This window comes from Geotrypetes seraphini, chromosome 11 (assembly GCF_902459505.1).
Source record: "Geotrypetes seraphini chromosome 11, aGeoSer1.1, whole genome shotgun sequence".
Lineage (NCBI taxonomy): Eukaryota > Metazoa > Chordata > Amphibia > Gymnophiona > Dermophiidae > Geotrypetes > Geotrypetes seraphini.
Genome location: NC_047094.1, coordinates 31733131 through 31757014, shown reverse-complemented (window position 1 = coordinate 31757014; position 23884 = coordinate 31733131). Strand labels below are relative to the sequence as shown.

Below are 23884 nucleotides of genomic sequence, written 5' to 3'. Positions count from 1 at the left end.
GGAGAAGTGTATATACTTTTGGTAAACCATATTTGTTTTCTCTAACATGTTTTTGTGTGCTGTTTTTGGTTTTTTTTTAAATCATCACCACAGGTGTTCCCTTGGAAAAGGCAGCAGACCTTCCAACCAAACCCTCCATCACCAAGGCAGGAATGGCCATTATTAAAGATTGCTGTGGGGCCACACAATGCAGTATCATGTAGCTCATGGATCCTCCACCAAGCACCTCTTCTCTACAAACCTGTCCATTGGATAACAACTACAGTGAAAGGACTCAGGTCAGCCCAGATTCCCGTATATGAAAAGCTGCTGTGGACTGCTACAAGTAACGTACCTCATGGACCAACCTGAAACCTTTCACCATTGCATGAGTCACTCAATGCGCATGTTTAAATGAGGTCTCTTACTGTCCAACAAGCAAAAAAGGTTGGTGTAGAGCATGAGTGACGATGCAGGACTAAAATACAGAGATGATGTATTTCACAGAGAACAAAGGTTTTACAAATCCAGCTCTTACAGGATTGATTAAAGTTCTTTCCCTTGGCCAATGCAACCATGGTGAATATTGAAACAAGATAGGATGTTGAAAGTTTTATATGGATAAAATAAAAACAAGCCACATACTTGGTGGTATACAAAAGTGATTTACAGTCAAGCATAATACTACCATCGATGTTTAATACTAGGTATGTTAATGTGCTAGATTAATGTTGAAATCCTTTGCTGTTGAGTTTCAAGTCTATGGGGGCTGAATAGAACTAATGAGATATAGGATGTGCTAGTGACCCTGAAAAATCATAGGGTCACAAACCAAGTCTTGTTGCTCAAGTATCAACTTAAATATACACATATGCCACATTTACAATTCAAGCAGGGATACTGCCAAGAACAGGCAGAAAATAAACTACAACACGTGACAAAGTGTCTTTATTACTACAGACAGAAGTGCATGAGAACAGGTCTACTCTAGCAGTATATTTAAAAATTAATAGCCCTATGAATCTAAGTTTAAGTAGGGAGTAATGACATCTCTCTTTGAATAATCAAAATGTTATACCTAGTAATATAGTTATCAAGACCATAGAATAATGCCAAATAAGCTGTGCCACACCATCATTAAGGCTTCACTTACCTTGTATCACTTACCTTGTAAACAAGGTAAGGATAAACGGTATGAAGAAAAAGGAAATAATGTTGCCTGAGAAACTTCATAAGGTAAAATATCATTAGTTAGGATAGTCATGCAGGCCTGAGGGTACATCTTTGTACGAGTGAGACTTCTCTGCTGAATTGAACTGTCCTCCATTCAGCAAGACAGAAAATAGATATGAAGGTAAAAATCTGTAAGTGAAGATGCATATTATGTCAATATGCTGTGAAGATGCTTCCCAACCCATGGACAAATTTTCCATGAAGGGTATCACTGGTTCTAGGCACTTATAAGTTGATTCATTCACTGGCAGAATGACTAAACATGAAAGGTGACTGGGTATGTACATCTACAGCCAGGCTGGAACAACCAATAGATTAGAGTTCGTTCCCCCCAGCTATCTCATACAACTCTCTACCTCCAAATGACTCCGACCCTATCCCCGCTGACAGGTCATGGACTACTTTTGAACCCGTATCCAAAACCCAGATCTCTAAACTTTGCCTCAAACTTAAATCCTGCAAGTGCATCTTAGACCCTTTCCCATCCTACCTTTACAAAAACATCCCTGCGCAGGCCATCTCTTCCCTTACCAACCTTATAAATAAAGTTTTACTATCGGGCCTGTTCTCCACAGAAATGGGACACATTGCCTTATCCCCTCTCCTGAAAAAAGCCGATCTCGATCCTTCTTTGCCATCGAGCTAACGCCCCATAGCAAACATTCCTCTTTTAACAAAACTACTAGAGACCATAGTCGCTACTCAGCTTTCCTCTTACCTAGAAAGATTCTCCATTCTCCAATACTACCAATACGGATTTAGACCCAATTTCAGCACCGAGTCCCTCCTAGTCTCCTTAATTTCAAAGGTACAACAACTACACGCTCGAAACAAATTTGCTGTTCTTCTACAGTTCGATCTCTCCGCGGCTTTTGACGTCGTGCACCATGACATATTAATCTACCAACTTTCTGAGATAGGAATAGACTCCTTTGTCCTAAAATGGTTCTCAAACTTCCTTCGTGCGCGCTCCTACATTGTCAACACAAACGGCTCCAAATCCGCTCCGTGGACACCATCCTGTGGTGTCCCACAGGGCTCCCCCCTGTCCCCTATTCTCTTCAACATGTACATGACCTCCCTGAAGCTCCTCAAATTATCCCCCCTTGAAACATACGCAGACGAAATACTTATCCTCCTCGAAACAGACCAGAACCTCACAAACCTCCAAGAGAACATCACTTCATGCATAAAGAGACTTCATGCCTGGTCCCTCTCTGTACAGATGAAATTGAATGAATCAAAAACAAAATTACTCTGGCTCGGCCCAAAATTAGTACACCTGCCCACCCTCTTCACACTGCCCACAGGCCCTGCTCTGCACCTTGAATTCACAAGCAAGGTCCTCGGCATCACTATCGATTCCTCCCTCTCCCTCAACGATCACCTGAATTCCTTGGCAAAATCATGTTTTTTCAGCCTCCACATGCTGAGGAAAGTGAGATCCTACTTTCACCAACAACATTTCACCGTCCTTGTACAATCCATCATCCTATCCAAACTCGATTACTGTAACACCATTTATTTATGCCTAACAAAAAAAAGTCTTCGCAGACTCCAGCTTATCCAGAATACTGCAGCCAAGCTGATTTTTGCTAAACGCAAATTTGATCACGTCTCCCCTCTACTTACCAATCTCCACTGGCTCCCAGTACTTTCCAGAATTCATTTCAAATGCTCCTGTCTGGCTTTCAAGATCATTCACGGCATCCTTCTGCCCCTAATCCCTCTATCCTTCCTGGTCTGGACGCCTGCTACCACCAGATCCGCTCACAGATATAAACTATCCTTCCCCTCTCTACACGGCATCCTCCATGCTGGCAAATTGGGAAGATCCCTTCTCTCCAAAATCACGGGCCTTTGGAATGATCTCACTGTCCCGCAGCGGAACATGGGCTCCCTTCAACTATTCCGAAAACAACTGAAAACCTGGCTTTTCTCTAACATCTAACATCTCTTCCCCTGTCCACATCCTCCTCTATTCATATGCTCTTGTAAATCTTTCTCCTCTCTCTTCCTATATTTTTAAACTTTGTAAACCGTGTCGAGCTCCACTTCCGTGGAGATGATGCGGTATATAAACTTAAGGCTTAGTTTAGTTTAGTTTAGATTAGGCGATCACCTAGGCAACAGCCAAACATCGTGGCAGTTCAAGGAATACCAAAAGATCTGACAGCCATGCTAACTTCCAGAACCATCAGTGTCTATTTTACCTGCAGAAAGGTTGCTGAATTTTCAAATAGCTCATTACCTTGGCTATTTTCCTGGATAAATGGCGTTTAGAAACTGCCGTCATTGGTGTAATATTTTTTTTTTAACAGGACATCTGTTTCAAAAATCCAAGAAGGTGCCTATTTGAAATCCATTTTATAAAGGCAACATAGATACTGTGGCCGGGCCAGGCCCCAGGTGAGTGGGAAGCCCCGGCGCGGACCACAGGTAAGATTTTTGATGCGCCTTTTATATGGTTGGTGTAAGGAAAACCCGGACACTGGATTTCTTACAAACAAAACTTCACCAGGTTTATTAAGACAAAAGAAAAATTCCAAAATAAACAATGGTTTCTCACAGGCACCAATTATGCAGTTCCTTCCACTTAGTTCCAACGCACTCTATCTGTGCTCAAGTTCAGGGACTAGACAGTATTTGTCAGCAAAAAGGGTAAACCAAAATCAAATAAGCTTTTCAGCCTCTCAAATGCCCCAATCTTCCCTCCTTAGGGCAGCTGGCTTCTATTATCACCAGTTCTTGCCAGCACTGGCTGAGCACTGCAGGTGCCAGCCCTTCTTCCCCACACTTTTCCCAACAAAGAGAAGAAAAACATTTTCTCTGCAACTACTTTCCCTCTCTAACACTTTGTCCCCTCTAAGGACTTTCACAGCCCTGCTTTGCAGGCTGTGTGGAGCAAGCCTCCCTTTTCACCAAGTTCTTCAGGCCCTCTCAATTGCTACCACAGTCCTAGAGCAACTTATAATTTCTAAATCAGGTTTCCATACATTCTTCTGGCACACTTAATTCTGCCTCAGCCTCACTGCACCACCCCTACCCTGTGTCACTGGGGCTATAGTCGTTTTCTGTCTCCATGAATTCCCCTTCTTCACTCTCCACCTCCCATCCCTCTTTCTGGGTGTTTGAGAAAGTTTCCTGGCCAGGTTCCTCTCCCTCCGAGAGAACCTCTAGCCCTACCCCCTTAGGCTCCCCTGGGAAATCACAGTACCTAGCTGGCTGCTGGATTCTTCTCCCTGCTTGTTGGCCTGGGGCAATCCTATGTTCCTGGTGGTTTGCACAGAGCGTTGGGCTGTTTCCAATGTGCTCCGTTCTGCTTCTCCAATTAGAGTCAGTTGAGGCTCCTTGATCTCCCTGCAGTCTTCCTACTTGAGGCTTTAGTGACTGCAGAACTCGGTGGCTAACTCCACTCCCTTCTGGGTTGATCTCACGTTTCTCCCTAGCTCTGGGAAAGGAGTAATAGGGGATAGACTGTGGTTTATGTGCCCTCTCTACCTGAATTCCAGGCTGTGACATCACCTGCCTTTTCTCCCTTCTTTCTTGCTGTACTAAACTAGTGCTTTTAGCCGGGTGTACAGGCTTTATTTTAGGATTGCAGGTTTTAGGGCTGTACTTTTGACTGGGCTAGCAATCTTTTTAACCGTGATAGGAGCTTCCCTGTCTGAATACCTATTCCCCTCTTTTACTAAGGCGTGCTAGCCAATTTAGCGCACACATGCTAATAGAATATAATGGACGCATTAGCGTTTAGCGTGTGCTAAAAAGTAAAAGGACTCCTATACGCCTTTTAGAAATAGGCTCAGAGAAGCAGCTTCAAGTGTGAAAATACCCAATATGTACACACGTACCTGCGTATTTAATAAAATGCTTATCTACATTGCAACTCTGCCTTTTGTGTCACGTATACCACAGCCCAAGAATACCTACACCCAGACTGCTTAGAAGTGGTTATACTCTGTGTGTACCTAGGAATCCGGTAAGTTTATAAAAAAAAGTTATTTTCTGTGCATAAAAAACAGGCTTTCCAAACTCGAGAAAGCCTTATAAAATTACCCCAATTATATAATTATAGAAGAAAAATAAAATGTTTAAAAGTACATTGTCCCGCTACAGAGTTTTACATGATCGTTGTGGAAGGAGTGGTGTTGGGTGATCATGATTTGTGAGTTTAATTATCAAAATCTCAGAGGGAGGGTTCCAGGAATTGAAAGTTCCTTAATGAATTGGTTGGCGAACCGGAAGTATAAGTAGTGTTCAGGGAGGGTAAAAGTCATAGAAAAATGAAATGATTTCTTTGACCCCGTCTTTACTTGGGAGGATGGTAGATTATGACCACACTGGAAATACGAGAGCAACAATTCATAGGGATCAGATGTACTTCACTCCAAAGTCATAAAAGAGCTCAAACACGAAATTGCTAACGTGTTACTAGTAATCTGTAACTTATCCTTGAAATAGCCACGCTATCTGAGGATTGGAGGGTGACCAATGTAATAGCAGTTTGAAAAAAAGGGGCCAGATGTATCTCCTCTTCCTTCATAATGGAAGTTTCAACACATAAGCATCATTTCAAAAGAAAAGTGATTAGACTTACTAAACAGCATTCATCCTAGCCAAAGACTCCTTCATCAATTATTTTATAGATAAAGTTGCAAAAACAGATGCAATGAATGCTACAGGATTTCACCTTTGGTAGTTTAGGTTAGTTTATTTAGGAACTTTCTAGACCAGTTTTCAAATGAAGTAATGAATACTGAAATATGACTATAAATCGCAAGTTCAAGCATTAAGTTACTCTAAAACTCAGTGTGCAGTGGCAGCCAAGAAAGTAAATAGAATGTTAGGAATTATCAGAAAAGTAATGGGGAAAAAAATGAGAATATTATGATGGCTTTTTAGCTGTCTTTTATCCTTGAATACTGTGTACAGTTCTGATCACTGCATCTCAAAAAAGATATAGTGGAATTAGAAAAGGTACAGAGAAGGACAACAAAAATGATAAAGGGGATGGGACAACTTCCCTATAAGGAAAACCTAAAGTCGCTAGAGTTCTTCAGCTTGGAGAAGAAACAGCTCAGGGGAGATACTCGAATGATAGAGGTCTATAAACTACTGAGTGGCGTGCAATGGGTAGAGGTGAACCGCTTGTTCACTCTTTCCAAAAATAGTAGGTCTAGGGTAGGGGTAGGCAATTCCGGTCCTCGAGAGCCGGAGCCAGGTCAGGTTTTCAGGATATCCACAATAAATATGCATGAGATAGATTTGCATCTCAAGGAGGCAATGCATACAAATCCATCTCATACATATTCATTGTGGATATCCTGAAAACCTGACCTAGCTCCGGCTCTCAAGGACTGGAATTGCCTACCCCTGGTCTAGGGGACATGCAATGAAGCTACTAAGGTAAGTAGTAAACTTAAACCGGAGAAAATATTTCTTCACTCAATGTGTAATTAAACTCCGGAATTGGTTGCCAGAGAATGTGGTGAAAGCAGTTAGCTTAGCAAGATTTTAAAAAAGGCTTGGATAACTTCCTAAAAGAAAAGTCCATAAGCCATTATTAATATGGACTTGGGAAAATCCACTGCTTATTTCTAGAATATGCAGCATAAAATCTGTTTTACTCTTTTGGAATCTTGCCAGGTACTTGTGACTTGGATTGAACACTATTGGAAACAGGATACTGGAATTGATGGACCTTTGGTCTGTCCTGATATGGCCATTCTAATCTAATCTAATTTGTAATTTCTGAGTCGCTCTATGCCTAACTAGGTTCAAGATGATTTACAACTTAGAGAATCACAATAAAAATAGGAAGCTAGGGAACTAGAGAGAGGAGTTGCTAAAGTGGAAGTCTTAGGGGAGGTCCAGAAAAATATTGAGAAATACAAAACAATCATTAGATATATAGTGCATTGGTATGAGGTACAGTCAAATGATTTAGTAGCAGAAATTGTGTTTTCTGGTATATGGAGGTAAGAAAAGTCTTTGGAGATTGGAATATGTAGTGTGGAGTGGTTTGTTGAGGTACCATATTGCTTATATGCTTTCAAAATAGGAGAGACTTTAGGGTTTTTCCCCCAAAATTTGAGGTATTCTGGTTCTGTCTTGATTAATTTTGGAAGACTGTTCCAAATCGTAGTGCTAAGGTAGGTGAGTAGAGAGTAGCTGACTCCTCAGGTGGACAGAAGAATCAAAAGTAGTGATTGAGGTTTCTGATTGATGATGACCAGGCGTTTCCATATAGGATATGAAACATCATACATGATATTTTGAAGGTGTGATTGGCTCTTAGGCACTGGTGGAATGAGGCATTATGACATCACAATATCTGCTCTGGATACCAGAGACTGTCATTCTGTAGTGTCTATCTCAACCTCAGTCCTTCTACACCAGCATTCTTCAAAGCAAGGCTTGCGGGTCAGTGGTTGTGGCCATTCATACTCTGATTCTTCCCTCTCTCCTTAAAGAATGACATGCCGATGGTTTCCCACAGTTATCCGCGGGAACGGTGATGAATTTTGTCACCATGTCATTCTCTACTGCTCATCTCCCACATTCCCTGAACAAAATAACAATGGCTCAGGAGGCTCAGGGGAGATATGATAGTGGATAGGGACAGATTCTTCAGACTGAAGGGGACAACAAGTACGAGGGGGCATTCGGAGAAACTGAAGGGAGATAGGTTCAAAACAAATGCAAGGAAGTTTTTTTTCACCCAAAGGGTCGTGGACACTTGGAATGCGCTACCGGAGGAAATGATCAGGCAGAGTACGGTACAGGGATTCAAACAGGGATTGGACGGATTCCTGAGGGATAAAGGGATCGTGGGATACTGAGGGAGGAGCTGGGATGTAACACAAGTATAGAAACCCAACCAGGTCGTGCATGTGCAAGACCGGAGGGTTGGGACTTCGATGGGAAGATAGGACTTCAATGAGAAACCAAGGTGGCAAGGGAGCCCCTTCTGGTGATTCAGACAGGTCGTGACCTGTTTGGGCCTTTGCGGGAGCGGACTGCCGGCAGGATGGACCTATGGTCTGACCCGGCGGAGGCACTGCTTATGTTCTTATGTTCTTATGCTTCTACAAAAAATTGATTGAAAGCATGGATTTAGGTTGTGATGACTAATGACAGGGCCAGCCCCCTTCTTTCTATACCTTCCAACTTACTAAAATTACAAAAAGGTGTCTTCCATTTTAAAGACTCTATACAGTTTAATTTTAAAACATAAATGATTATTATTTTTTTTTTTTGCTTTCTTTTAATTCAGTGGTAGTCCTCCAATAAAATCACTAAAGAGTTTATTACCCATTTATTTCTCCAAGTCCTGAGATAGAGATTCAGCAGTAGTATCCCGAAACTGCAGCTTAACATCTGTACAGACCACCTAAGCATTATTATCCGGAAAATGCAGCTGAACATTCATATAGACCAAATGGGTCCTGGTGTACCCCCTTGCCAGTCAAGTTTTCAGGATATTCACAATGAATGTGCATGAAATTAAGCCTCATAAACACTCTCCCCCTCCATATTTGCAGGGGTTAGGGGCAAAGCCGGCCTGCGAATAAGAAAAATTCAAAAATAACTTTAGGGCCAACTCTGATCCACCACTGCCTCCCAGACCTCTCCATCCTTTACTTTTAAAGCTTGGTGGTCTAGCAGTGAATCAGGGCAGGAGCGAACTTCCTATGCAAGAGCCGCAATCAAAAATAGCTCTTGTGAGTTTTTATGGTCTCACATGACTGCAGCGGGAACTCACAGCAGTAAATTTTTTTTATTGTGCCTCTGCATGGGGCAGGAGCGTAGGAAGATCACTCCTAATCCGCTTCACCAATAGACCACCAGGCTTTAAAAGTAAGGTGTGGAGAGGTCTGGGAGGTGGGGTAGTTTAGAGACTCACAAATAACCGGTCACGAATCCTAAACCCGCAAATATGAAGGGGGGAAGTACAGCCTCCACTATATGCAAATGTCATTCATATACTGCCTCCATTATATGTACATTCATTGACGCGATCCTGAAAATCTGACTGGCATAGCTATACTCTGGGACTGACTTGGGAAACACTGGTGTAGAGGCAGAAGTCAAGTAGTGGCAGTTTTCAGCACAGTTACCTGGATAACTATTCCGATGCCATTTTTCTGTCCTAAAGTTTATCTTACACATATTCAGAAATTGGCTGAATATTGCCAGTCCCTGGCTGGTGTTGGTACCTCACTGCTCTACCCAGATATTCAGTGGCAGCCATGATCTGAATACTGCTATTTAATATCCAGGGGTTTTTTTTTTTGCTCATTGCAGCTGCCATTAAAAAAAAAAATGTTGAATCCCCCAAGTTCAATATGGGCGGAGGGATTTTTAGACAATTTTAGAATCGTTACTTTGCTCTAAAGATATACAGAACTTTGGGTATGGTGCTTTAAGGTCTGCTTACACGCAAATTGGTTAATCGAGTGAAAGGCTAATCACCGGTTTAAATTTTGAGGGCTCACATCTATTTTGTGCTCATAGTTGAAAACCTGAAACTCTACAGCAAAGAAATGTGCTCCAGCTAAGTTTTACTATTATAGCAGTTCTGTTAATTTTGCTTTCAACTTGTGGAAACAACTTAGCTGTGATCTAGTGTAGTATTTCCAGAAATTGTATTATCTTCTAAATCAATATTACTCTCTTTGCCTTTTTCAGACCTGCTTTATGCTGAAAAAAAGCAAAGGCTCCACATCTCTATCTTATGGATATGTTCCTTCGTCTTAGCTTATGTTTCTAGTGGATTTGGAAGAAAAAACCCATGAAAATCAGCCATTATAAAACTGAAACCCCAGGGCTACCTTCAAAATGTTTCCCCATTTTGTGCTAAAACATTGTCCAGATGCTTACACATTTATTAAAGTGCCCGTTTCCTACTTGGACCTGTTAAGGAGTCATGTTGATAAATCTAGAGTAGCAGCAGTACGTTATTGTGAAAGCCAGTTGGCAGCATCCAGAATGATCGATGCACAGTACATTAGGAAAATGCAACAAAAGTGCTGGTATCCTATCAGGAATTTCCAAAACACCAGGATATCCTTGTTATGCTTCCTAACTGTTTGGGTGGGGGGAGATATTCACTTGAACTCTGCATAATTGGAGGGAAGACATTAAGAAGTTTGAAATGTTGATTAATTTAAATGAAAGTATTAAAAGGCGGATACAGGGGAGGCCCGTCTCAGGTCCTGTGCTGCCCAGATCAGCTGGGATTCTACAATAGCATTCATAACCCCTCGGACCAAGGGAGCTGTAGGGTTCATTATTTCTGGAGTTCTGGAAGGGGACATTAACAAATCTATACAGATTAAATGCCCAGACCTTTTTGATGTTATCCATGCTCCATTTCTCACCAAGCCCAAAGGAGGAGGGGGGACGAGCTGGTTAAAAAAGACAAGTATTGATTAACCTTGCTCAGCACAGCTTGAAAAGTTTTTAGGGGGGGAACATTAAAGTTCAAAACCACACTACAGATTTCACTAAAATTTTAGTGATGTTTGTAGTAATGGCGTTTTTCATACTCGAGACAATCAAATTTCTAACCAAGCTACGTATAATTGCTGGAAACAACGGCAATGCCCCTTACAGCCACCTAGAGGAAGAAGCTAGAAGTCTCGGCTCAATGTATATAGGGGGAGGGAACCCCTTGTTTCATTTCCTATTCCAAAAATTGTAATATATAATACAAGTGACACTGTGTTTCTTCTCTTGGCTTTGCAGTCTAGGAAATAAATTTATTGTACTTGCAAGTATACACGTCTGTATGAAAGAACATAAGAACAGCCTTACCAGGCTAGACCAATAGCCCAGTATCCCATCTTCACAGTGGTCAATCCAGGCCACAAGTACCTGTCAGAAACCCAAATAGTAGCAACATTCCATGCTACCGATCCAGGGCAGGCAGTGGCTTCCCCCACGTGTCTGTCTCAATAGCACAGTAGTGAATATTCTTCAGATTGCTACAGAAATGCTTATTTTACCTTTTTTTGAGCGTATTTAAAATGTTATGGCTCATTTTTAAGCTTTAAAACAGAATGGACCTGGAATTCATATCTCAGGTAGTGGTGTGCATTGGTGTAGTGCCATCTTATATTAAATCTCCTACTGATATAGATTATGTAACGTGACCAGGCTTTTTGGGGCACTGCACCTCGAGACTGGAACTTACCTCAGATGGAGGGCTCTGACCTGTCATTTCCTAAAATGCTGAAGACATGGCTAGTTCCTAAGCACTTGAAGTGTTAATTGTGGCTGTAGAATGGGCTGGGCTGGTCAGCAAGACAATAAATGTAATGTTTAACAGGGAAGTAATTTTTAGTGGCCTAGTTTTAGAATCTGGTTAAAAGTTAAATGTACAGCGCTACAGAACTAAGTAATAGTAGTAATTAACCGGGTTAGTGTTGCATTTTTATTTCTTTTGTTGGGGAGGGGAGAGTATTTATTAAGGTGTGTTATGGGCCTAACGTACATTATTTGCCAATTAACATGTGTTAAAGGGTACTAATGCATATGGGATGGGACAGTAGAGTGGGCAGACTTGATGGGCTATAGCCCTTTTCTGCCGTCATCTTTCTATGTTTCTATGCTAATCTTCAGCAATAAGATCTTGAAATGTATGTGATGGCAGATAGGGGGCCAGTGAAGTGGCTTAAGGAGTGGGGTGACATGAGTGTAGCGAGGTTGGTAAAAGATGAGTCGCGCAGCAGAGTTTTGCACAGATTACAAGGGGGAGAGGCGACACTGCGGGATACCAGTTAGGAGTAGATTGCAGTAATCTAAGCGTGAGGTTACGAGAGCTTGGACAAGGGTCCAGGTAGTGTGCTCAGAGAGGAAGGGGCGAATTTTGGTGATATTGAAGAGACGTTGGTGGAAGGTTTTGCATTTATATCCTTTTGCCGATGGAAAAATAAAAATGGCATGTAAACGTCTAGTATGTTTACTAGTTGCGAGTGAAAATAGATTCGTGAGATAATTCGGGGTTAGGCCAAACAGGGTCTTAGAGCAAAAACGCCTGAACTTGAACTTAATCCGAGCTTCCACTGGCAACCAGTGCCGTTCACAAAGAAGGCAGTAACATGGTCTGACTTCCTTAGCTTTAGCTCACTGCTGCATTTTGAACAATACGCAATCTCTGCAAGTTTTTCAGTGTTCCTGCCAAGTAAACAATATTACAATAGTCCAATTGACAGGACCAGAGACTGAACCAAGAGTCTAAATGAGGCAACATCAAAGTATGCTCTGGTTGAGCGGAGCTTCCATAGAGTGTGAAAACCCTTTCTTATCAGAGTATCCACCTGATTCTTCATGGTCTGATTCTAGTCCAAGGTAAGCTGGAAAAATCTTTAAAAGTTCAGTCATTTTTGCTAGGCCTTTAAATTAGTAACGTGACTGGTGGTTTTGTAGCTATGAGAATTTCACTTATGGTCTACTTGGAAATGTTGGAGATAATATTATAAGGAGCCACTTATGTTCAGATGGCAGAAATGTGCATAAATGACCTTTTGTAGAATACATTAGAAAGGTATGCACCATGATTTGATGGCATGGGCCATTGGGCTTATCTTTAATTTAGGTTTTTCAGCCTTCATGCTATGTTATAAGCAAGCGTCTGTCCTGCCAAATCCTTAAACAACAGAGTTCTAGTTAGGTTACAAGCACCATTTTTTTTTTACATGGAAATAAGTGGAACTGTGTGTTACATGGAAAATATACATCAATGCAGATTAATAAGGATTATATTACTAATAGTGACTTCTAAACAATGAGTTAGGCAGAGTATTAACATTACAAGGGTTAAGGATTGGACATTCAGTGCAGAGTCATTATGTTGAGTTCACAGCATGGGTTTCTGAAAAAGCCATGTTTTCAGGTTCTTATGAAACAAAGCACAAACTGGGGTAGTGCTTATCTTTGATGGGAGCAAGTTCCATGTTTTTGCAATTTGGTAGTTAAATGATTTAGGTTTTTCAGCCTTCATGGGATCTTCATTCATCACAGCAATTTCTCCTCCATGTGCCAGGAAGTGACAAGTTGTAGCTACCTGCCCCGTTATAAAATGACCCTCATTGTGCTTTATGCTTGGCGATTCTGTGAACAATGTAATTACTAGCTGGAACCTTTAAGCAGGATGATTCAGCCTGCCATAAGGTCAATTGTTTTACAAGTCTGTCTGATGCTATGCCAGAATGAAATTGCGCAGCTGTTTCTTCAATCTAAGCAATTTTCTAAAAGACTGTCCAATCCCTGAGGCGACCTAAGCAGCTGCGTGATCAGCTTGCTCTTCTGTAGTCCACCTGAGAAACATGATGGCAGATAAAGGCCAAAAGGCCCATCCAGTATCTCCTTTTCTCCCTAAGAGATCCCACATGCCTGTATTTGAGAGATGCCACCACTAGGCCTTTTTCTAGTCTGGTTTGCAGAAATGCCAGGATCACAGAAATTGGTGCCTCGAAAGAATCTACCTGATCTTTGGTGCAGAAGAGCTGGAAAGCCTTCCAGGCATTAGCTTAAGCCGCAAACATCAATGGCTTTTTTGCTTGAAGAAAAATAAAAGTGACTACCTCCGAATAACCCTTACAGGTTAAGACCATGTGCTCAAGATTCATGCTGTAAGCCCAAAGCACTTAGGGTTCTCCTTGGGAATTGGTCCTTGACTGAGAAGTCCTGAATGAATTGGTAATTTCATGCATCTGTCTCATTGGAGACGCACTATATCCACTTCCCAAAGCCAGAAAGGCCAATCTGGGGCTACATTTTGGAGCATTTGCTATGCCAATTTGATGCACATGTTCCAATGTGGTTATGGTGAGTGAATTTTACTATTTGCTCTTTGATACAATCATCTTTTTAATATTTGTTGAGGACTTTCATTTGCAGAGTATCCAGAGGGGGAATGTGTTCCTCCACGTAAAGAAAACTGTGCTATAAAGAAAGAGACTTGACTTAAGTGCCTGATTTCTGGAATGCCTGTCCATGGCCGAGTCCTAAGGCCTATCCAGGATTGGTTCAACGCACCTTGGCTTTTCTTCGTTTGCCAGCACTAAAAGACTGATTGCCTGATTTATTATTGCCACCGTGATTGTCGGCCTGAGCTGAAATTTAAGAGACTGGACTTTACAAGTTTTGGTTTGATTTGTTTTTTCCTTTGCAAATGTGGCCTTGTTGATTTGCATTTTAGCATCTTTATGGACTTATGCAACGTTAGTTTATGCTTTGCCTGATTGTATCTTTCATCCTGTTTGGACTCCCATTTTTGCACCCTGATTATCTCTAATCTCAACAGATTCTTTCCATCCATTTCTTGTTGCCTGGCTGAAGTGAAGTAAAGTGCACTGAAGGAGGAGTTCCAATACCAGAGCTACATAAGGCTTCATGACTTTATCCCAGCCATCCGGAGGTTTCTGAAATGGACAGTGCAATGCGAAATATCTAATGTGTTTCTCTGGACTTCCATTTTAGCCTATGAGCATGACCCGATAATGTTTGCAGTCAACCAGATCTGCACCGTTCTAAGCCTGAAATACTGCAGTCTTGTGCACCATAGAGACATTGAGCCAGCTCCTACAGAAATTCTTAATGAATTATTTATGACTGATGGACAGAATCTCATTATTTTCAATGCATTTTGTTCCTTTTTTCATGTTTGACATTTTTTCAATAGTAGGTTAGCTTTAGTTAAGTGTTGTTGTTCTTTTTTATTTTTTTTTAGTTTAGACATCCATAAAAGTAGGTTATGCGTTTCTGATAAGGTATATTTCCAAACACACCACATTAACACATAGTTTTAGTTAAGAGTTTTATTATTCTTTTTTGTTTGTTTAGACATTATTGTATCAGTGTTAAGGGTTATAGGATTATAGTTACAGTGGAACCTTGGTTTACGAGCATAATTTGTTCCAGGAACATGCTTGTAAACCAATTTACTCATATATCAAAGCGAGTTTCCCCATAGAAAGGGAAACTCACTTGATTCGTTCCACCTCCCATCCCCCCCAACGGCGCTGTTCCACCCCATCCCCAAAACACCCCCCCCCACCTCTGAGGCCACTAATGTGCTTCCACATCTCCCTCACCCCCCCCTCCGTGAACCGGCATGGCCTTGCCGCCCGCAAACGCTGCCCCTCCACGAACCAGCATTGCTCCCACTCGTGTGAACTGGTATCCCCTGCCCGCCCAAACTGAAAGCTTACTCCCCAATGTGGCATCGGCATGCAGCACCAGGAGGTGCCAGTGCTGGAAGATTGTACCTCTCCTCCGACTGGCCCTTGAGCATTTGCGCATGCTCAAGGCCTTCTGGCTCCCGCCTCTCTCCGAGAGAGAAATATAAAGGTCAGTTTTGGCACCAGGTGACATCACCCTTTAGTATGGCTCAATGATAAGTGTATACACCATATAGCCAATAAAAATGATGAATGTGATATAATCTGTAACTAGGTGGTGGTACCCTAGGCTACTATAAATATTATGCCAATGGGTATAACAGGAGAGAAGAGAGAGGAGTTAAACCCAAAAAGAACATCAGATTGCTATTTTGTATGTATGTTATCCTTATAGCCAATATATTGTACTTTGCTATTTCATGTGAGTTGCCTTTTGCTTACTGCTAATAAACCTATCTTATTGTAACTGTCACAAGGTCTTTATTATGGGCTGATGGTAAGATCTGCAGCCAATCTTATCACTGATCATCACTGTATTGACTTTCTTTCATCTCAAGCTGCCCTTACTAAAACTCCAATGACCTGCTCCTGGCCAAATCCAAAGGCCTTAACTCCATCATCATCCTTTTGACACAGTAAACCACCACCTGCTCATCGATACACTGTCCTCACTTGGATTTCAGGGGTCTGTTATCGCTATCTTTCCCAACGTACCTTTAGCATATGCTGTGGTGGATCTTCCTCCATCACCATCCCGCTGTGGGTGGGTGTATCTTAGGACTCTGTCCTGTAACCACTTCTTTTTTCCATCTATACTTCTTCCCTTAGTGCTCTAATCTCCTCCCATGGTTTCAGTATCACCTCTATGCCGATGACTCATGGATCTATAGCTCTACACCTGAAATCTTGATAGACAATCAGTCCTGGGTTTCAACCTGCTTGTCTGACACCACTACCTGGATGGCTCGCTGCCATCTAAAGTTAAACATATCCAAGGCTGAGCTCCTTATTTTTCCACCTAAACCTGTCTCTCATCTTCCCCCATTCTCTATTTATGTGAACACCCCCAATATCCTCCTTGTCTTGTCGGTTCGCAACCCTGGGGTAATCTTTGACTCTTCTCTCTCCTTCTCTTCACATATTCAAACATGCTGCCAAAACCTGTCATTTCTTTCTCTACAATGTTGCTAAAAATCAGACCCTTCCTTTCTGAGTGCACTGCCAAGACTCATCTATACCCTCATCACCTCTTGCCTAGACTACTGCAACTTGCTTTTCACTGGGCTTCCGCTAAACCATTTTTCTCCCCTTCGATCTGTTCAGAATAGAGAGTGACATGGGGACAAACTTGTCCCCGTTGGAACTCAATTTCCCTGTCTCCGTGAGTTTTCTCACTGTTGCTGGTCCTGCTCCATTTCTGTAAGCTCTACCTTAACTGCAGAAGCCTGGAACACTTATTATTTTAAAGTGTTTGAGGCTTGTGTAGGATGAGGATGGAGTTTGTAGGAACGGGGAAGGGACAGAAAAAGAACTTGTAGTGACAGGACAGGAAAATGATTTCCCGCGGGGACAGGGAAAAATTTGCCTCCATGTCATTCTCTAGTTTGGAACTCTGCTGCACACCTCATATTCCGTCGAATGTCGCTATACTCACATTACCCCTCTCCTCAAGTCAATTCATTGGCTTCCTCTCTGTTTCTACATTCAGTTCAAACTCCTCTTACTGACCTACAAATCGATTCACTCTGCAGCTCCTCAGTATCTCTCCTCTCTTCCCACCCCCCACCCCTGGGCACTCTGCTCATCAGATAAGTATCTCTTATCTGTACCCTTCTCCTCTACAGCCAACTTCAGACTCCGTCCCTTCTACCTTGCTGCACCGTATGCCTGGAATAAACTGCCTGACTCAAATCCAAAATCAAAGCCCACTTCTTTGAAGATGCTTTCAATTCTGACTTCCAACCCACCAATATCTGTTTTATCATTCCCTCTGCAATTCCCCCTCTGAGCAGTGTATTATTGTCTTGACTAGACTAGTGTCTGTATTGACTAGATTGAACAGGGACCGTCTCTTCTGTGTTTTTGATAGACAGCACTGCAAATGTCTAGTAGTGCTATAGAAATGATTAGTAGTAGTTAAATAAAGACAGAGTCTCCAACTTGCTTGCTCATAACTTTTATTGACACACAGCTATTTGGTCCCAACACACAATCATCACTTGAGCCAAAAGTGGTCAGACAGAAGTAGACTTCTGAAAAGTATTCATAAAGGGAGAAAAATTACAGTGCATACTCCAATGATATTCACCCCCATATGTAAACATTTTTAGACTGCAAATTAAAAAAAAATCACTTATTCCTAATTCCTTGGGTTTGTTTTTAAATTTTTAAGATGAGTACCATACATCATTCATGGGCACAGTCTCAAAACCAAATTACAAAGAAGAGTGATTTTTTTTTTGTAATACAATACAAACAGAAAATGTTCCTCCAAGAAATGTTACCTTTCAATCACTGTTATTTGAATGTATGACTTTGGAAAAATACATGCAGACCTCCATATATAGCATAAACCACCACATAAATGTTAAGCCTAGTTCACAGCAGTAAATTTCATTTGTCTTTTATGGCATCAAATATGATCTTATAAGTTCAGATGACTTGTAAATTATGAAAAAATATTACCACCACAATTTTATTACAAGTATTGTGCATTTATCAATTCCAGTAGCGTCTACCTTACGAAACTTAAACACACGCAAGGTTTAAAAAAAGGGATGTTTTACTTTTAAAATCATTCTAAAATAAACGTTATCTTCTGGATTTTACCATCTATACCAACACCATGTCTGTAGAGGAAATGTATTCAGCAAGGGCTCAAACAATGTGCCATAATCCTCAGAAAAACATTCCAGTTTTTCTCTTCAAAAGCACTATAAACTGCATACTAGTCGCATGTGGCCACATTTAAAAAATTTCTGGTACAAAATATATCGTAAAACTATTTTTTTTAATAGCCATTACGTTGTTGTATTTTTTAAATTGCTGGCTATGAATTATGAGCCCTTGCGCTGCCTTCCTTGTACATCATAAGACATATAATCCATCCCAAAACAGTTAGACAGTGGAGAGCTTTTAAAAATAAATAGTTTCTTTCACAGTACAAGTAATCTTGTCACTTTACCTGGCAAATACAACCCATTGTAAAATACCAGGTTGAAAAAGTGGTCACCTGTAACTGGACATTAATTTGCATCAACCCAGAAGATTATTCCACTGGGTTAACTTTCTTCACGGCTGAGCTTTTCCAGAAAGCCATCATGAAAATTCCACCAAAACACTTAAGCTTCCAAAATCCAACACTAGAAGTAACACAACTAGAATAAAAACAGACATTTAAAAGACAACATGCTATCACACCAAAAACAGTAAGCTTCTCATTTACTAAACATGCTTAAAAAAGTCCTATAACAAGGTTAAGCAGTATAACCTTGGCATTTCCACAAATTGATAACTTTCCTTTCAGGTGGAAATGACATCCATGTCTACAGAATCAGAAAGCATTTGACTTTGCTGCTTCATAATCCATGATTTATGCATCCAATGCATACATTGTACATTCAGAATCTTTTCAGCTTTAAGCCTACTGTCATCCATTCTAGACACACACTAAAAGGGGCATCTAGATACAGAATAACTCCTTGAAATTCATGACATCAAGACCATCTTTTTCCCTAACTCATGCCCAAATGGTACCGAACAAAGCAAAAGCACAACCATTCCATCAAATTTCACAGAAAGCTCCTCAGTGCCACAATGTCACAATAATTGTTTAAAACTAACTTGTTAACAGACCTACACACTTATCTACAGACATGTGTAAAAAAAACACCTTGAATATTTACAAGCCATCTGAAAAAATTGCACTTAAGAAATTCTGCATTTTATCCAACTTGTTCCATCAAGAAAACCATCTTCAGCCTTCCATTCCTGTGCAATGCCATTTAAGAAGGAAGTTTTTAAACAAGACATGTCATACGTGTATTAAATACTGTTTGAAATGATATCAGAAAGCCAAAGCTTACAGTGCATCTTACAAATGGGATTATAACACAGGTAAGTCATACAGAAAAATAAAATCAAATTTATTCTAGCAGAATTATTTTGCTTTCTTGGAACTCTGTAGCTTTAAGAAATCTGTAAAAAAAATACTTTCCATTGATGATTCTCGGCCATTAAATGGAGGTACTTTAAAGTAAAAGCCTATCCAGATGAAAGCTATACTCAAAGTAAAAGGGTCCTTTTGGAGATGCTCATTCACAAATAAAGGGGTGGACAGGCTTCTTTTCAAATTTTAAAAGACATTAACAAAGGTGATGGCTGTAACCAACAATTATTGTGTGTGCAATCCAACACTACTGATCCTGACCATTAGACACCAACGCTCAATTGAAAGCTAGGTTATGGGTCCAAATGAAAAATTTGCTGCCAATTTTACTTTGTTTCTGTTTTGTTTTCTTACTGGGCTACCCAATGTTTCCAAGCTTAACTTGGGTTCTTGTGCAGAAGGGGAACATGATGGTGCCACTCGAGGAGAGGTCAACGCTTCTCTTTTTACTTCCTGTTTTTCACTGTCTGCTTGAATTGCTGTCCCTATTAAAGAAAAGGAATGTCATGCAATTTAGAATATGGGGGTCATGACTTGCTGCAAATACCCAATAGGTTATACAACTGCCAAAAAAAAAAAAAAAAAAGAAGGCCAAAGTGGCTTAACAAACAGAGAGTGGAATGACCAGAAATGGAGTTGCTACAAATAATACTGTATATATTCCACTGGTGGTACTAATCCAGCATTTCTCCCACCTACTGCCTGCAGTATAGTATTTCAATCCTCCCTCCCAACCCTGTGTACCCTCAAACTTCTCTTCTAGAGGGCACTACCAGTGGTGATACATCTAGACCAGTAGTCTCAAACCCAAACCCTTTGCAGGGCCACATTTTGGATTTGTAGGTACTTGGAGGGCCTCAGAAAAAAATAGTTAATGTCTTATTAAAGAAATGACAATTTTGCATGAGGTAAAACTCTTTATAGTTTATAAATCTTTCCTTTTGGCTTAAGTCTTAATAATAACATTGTCATTTATAGCTAAAGAGACATACGATCAAGAAACTGTTTTATTTTACTTTTCCGATTATGATAACAATAGCGAGGCCCTCAAAATAGTACCTGGCGAGTTTGAGACCACTGATCTAGACCATCTTCCGTTTGTTCCAGAAACAACGTTCTGTTTTTACATGAGTGGAACAGAGCAGGGGTCATGCTTTGGAGGAAGCAAAATTCCAGCCGGCACCCTGATGAGCCTAACAGCCTACACTTAAGTCCCTGCAATTAAGTAGGTGAGCTAAGCTTCTAAAGGTACGGACACTGAACTCCACAGTGTTTTCTGCAGGTTTGCAAACAGGTCCCCAAGGGATTAACCTGTTGCCTGCAGACCAGAGAGTATGCTTCTTCTCCACACAGGCAGAGCTTACCCCCACACAGGGGAGCTCTGATACAGAAATCTGCAAAAAAAAAAAAAATGCAAACACCACCAAAAATAATAAAGAAATATACAGAGCAAATCAGAAAGACACCTTCTGGCTTCTGTGCAAAAGGAAAAACTGAAGAGGGAAGCAAAACCCTCTGGAGAGGGAGGAGGAGTTGAAAACCTGGAGTGGATTCCTTCTGCATGGCTCACGAGCGTGGGGAGAATACCCTTAGAATGACACACTTATTTAGATTTGCATAACTCTTATTTATTTTGGTGTCTATCCCATCCTCCCAGTAGCTCAGAATGGGTTACAAGCAAACATTCACTTATGTTATGAAGTACCTCTTACCAGACGGTGTAGAAAGATACTCCTCAAATTGAATGAGGTCAGTAGACTCTAGAATTACAGGACTGGGTCTCAGCTGTGGAGATGGGAGGCACGAAGGAACAGGACCACACAATAGGTCCACTGGGGAAGCATTCCTAAGACAAAGGAGCTCTTCTTCCATTTGGCGAGGACCTGCAAGAAATCAAACACTCAAAACCTTTTTGCTGTTTTTATGGTTTAGCAACAATAAATTATGTGCATATTCAAAAGTACCTGCGTCATGTGTTTCTGATTCAACGAGTCCCACATATGCACAGCTTCCAGGTCTCTGCCCTCGCTGTTTACTAGTCATCGGCTGATCATTCCCATAATCTTCAATAGGATCAGCTGGGGAAGAACTGGATGAAGAAACACGATCTGTAAGATAATAAACTATTTCAGAAATGTTTAGTGTTCAATGCTGGTTGCTGACAGGATAGGCTTTTGAATTAAAATCAGTCACAAAAAAAATAAATGATCAATGTTATGTTAATCACGTTTTCTATTCAACCTTTTATCTACTCAGTTCAAGGTCAGATTACATTACAATGTCTGAAACTTTTTAAAATTTCAGTAGATGCAAATTACCAAAAGTAGCTAAATCTGTTCATACTACTACTACTTACTTTTCATGTCATTTTTTAGTACTACAAATCTCTTATGTCCATGGCCTTTTATCCACACCACCTATTCACAAAAAAATATAGTTGTGTAAAATTTCAAATAAAAAATACACTATATTTCACACATTATATCAGAGTGGCTTCAGGCCCAGAGATTGTATGTGAACAACAGGTTTGTTAAAGTGCTTTCTAACCCAGGCTCTCCAAAGCTTTCTCGAAGGGTTCCACAATGATAGTTGCTGCTCTCTGTGAGGTTTGAACCATGTGGTGTCTTAAGCATCTGTAAGACTGATAACACAGGAATTTGGGCACAAGTGAAGAGCACCAAGGGGCCAGCAATATACATTGGGAGAACATGGAGACTGGCCAAGGATGGATACAGTATTAAGGACGGATGATGGGTGTGCTGTATTCCAAGGGGACCCCCAAAAACCTGAAAACCCACTGCATAGGAAAACATTCTAGTCTCTTTATTTTTTTATGTGAAGAGTTTAGATAGTCATATCCTAGTTCCACATTAAACTTCTATTTGGTCACATTGTTTTTTTTACGGGAGAACTTTATATGAAGGAACACCTGTGAGCTTTTATTTCCCAGCACAAAACCCCTTCAGAAGTTAATGCATCTCTCTGATAAGATCTGAATCAGATCTCCTGCATTTATTTCTAGCCACTTACATTTTGTTATGCTGTAAGCAGCTTTTGAATGTATGTGTGTGTGTGTGTGGGGGGGGGGGGGGGAGGTGAGAGAACAAGAAGAGGGCAGGATGGAGAAATTAGGTTCTTACCTGCTAATTTACTTTCTTTTAGCTTCTCCAGACTGGTAAAGGTTAATCTTACAAGCGGGTATATATCTCATCATGACCAGCAGGTGAAGACAAACAAAACTCAGGAATAGTACATAAGAGGTACCTTCCTCTATTCCTATCAGTCTGCCGAATAGCCAAACAGAACTAAGAACTTGAAACAGAAATAAACAATACTCCGAAACAGGAGTAATAACTAATATACCCAAATACTGTTGGAAAATGCAGACAGATCCCAGGAAGACAATGTCCCAACAGCTCGCCAGCTAAGCCAGCCGAGCCACAGCCACTGTTCTTCAATTCTCCCCGGCCCTAGAAAAATACTAGAACCCGGAGCAAAAAACCAAAAACTGCCCGTGCAACAGCCACAACAACACAATAGACAGGGGGTTTTGGAGAAGCTAAAAGAAATTAAATTAGCAGGTAAGAACCTAATTTCTCCTTTTTTAGCACTCTCCTGACTGGTAGAAATTAATCTTACAAGTGGGACGTACCAAAGCAGTCCTTATCATGGGTGGGACCCCCAAAGGGCTGACACCATAACATGCTCACTGAACACCGCATCCCGATGCACCTGAACGTCTACCCGGTAGTGTCTGACAAATGAATGCAAGGAAGACCAAATTGCAGCCTTACAAATGTCCATTGAAGGCCCTAGCGAAGACTCAGTCCAAGAAGCTGCCTGACCTCTAGTGGAATGAGCCTGGAGAAATTCTGGAACAGGCTTCTTCTTCAGAAGATAAGCAGAAGCAATAGTCTCCTTGATCGAGCGCGCAATAGTAGCCTTAGAAGCACTATCCCCCCTGACGAGGACCCGCTAGAAGGACAAAGAGATGATCTGAGTTCCGGATCTCCTGGGTCCTCTGCACATAAGAGCGAAGAACCCGACCGACCTCTAACTTGTGCAACTGCTTCTGCTCAGAAGATCCCTCCCAACTACCCAACACTGGGAGGACCACTGTCTGATTGACATGAAAAGGAGAAACTACCTTTGGCAGAAAAGAAGTAACAGGCCTCAAGACAACCCGCTCCCTAGAAAAGGGAGCCCTACAAGAGAAAGCCTGCAGCTCAGAAACACATCTAGCTGAAGTAATGGCCACCAAGAAGACTGCTTTAAGAGTAAAGTCCTTCAAAAAGCAGTTGCCCAACAGTTC

The 23884-nt window shown here is 41.1% G+C and overlaps 2 protein-coding genes across 11 annotated transcripts in view; one reads left to right on the top strand and one right to left on the bottom strand.

The window, feature by feature from the left end:
- The window catches only part of BMERB1 (bMERB domain containing 1), a 124235-nt gene extending 113238 nt beyond the window's left edge, over nucleotides 1–10997 (top strand). For 3 of the 6 annotated variants that reach the window (XM_033962875.1, XM_033962876.1, XM_033962874.1), the window contains exon 6: nucleotides 94–2225. In XM_033962875.1, coding sequence (XP_033818766.1) covers nucleotides 94–203 — 110 coding nt within the window. In that variant the 3' untranslated portion in view covers nucleotides 204–2225. Of the gene's footprint in view, nucleotides 1–93; nucleotides 2226–9906 lie in introns of those variants that run through there. The other 3 variants (XR_004541057.1, XR_004541056.1, XR_004541055.1) reach the window with 3 other exon arrangements.
- Nucleotides 10998–17564: 6567 nt separating this feature from the next.
- Nucleotides 17565–23884, bottom strand: part of MARF1 (meiosis regulator and mRNA stability factor 1) — a 114462-nt gene continuing 108142 nt past the window's right edge. For all 5 annotated transcript variants that reach the window (XM_033962859.1, XM_033962858.1, XM_033962862.1 and 2 more), the window contains 4 exons: nucleotides 21929–21989; nucleotides 21537–21680; nucleotides 21285–21455; nucleotides 17565–20057 (listed from right to left, as the gene is read on the bottom strand). In XM_033962859.1, the coding sequence (XP_033818750.1) occupies nucleotides 19861–20057; nucleotides 21285–21455; nucleotides 21537–21680; nucleotides 21929–21989 (573 nt within the window). In that variant the 3' untranslated portion in view covers nucleotides 17565–19860. The remainder of the gene's footprint in view (nucleotides 20058–21284; nucleotides 21456–21536; nucleotides 21681–21928; nucleotides 21990–23884) is intronic.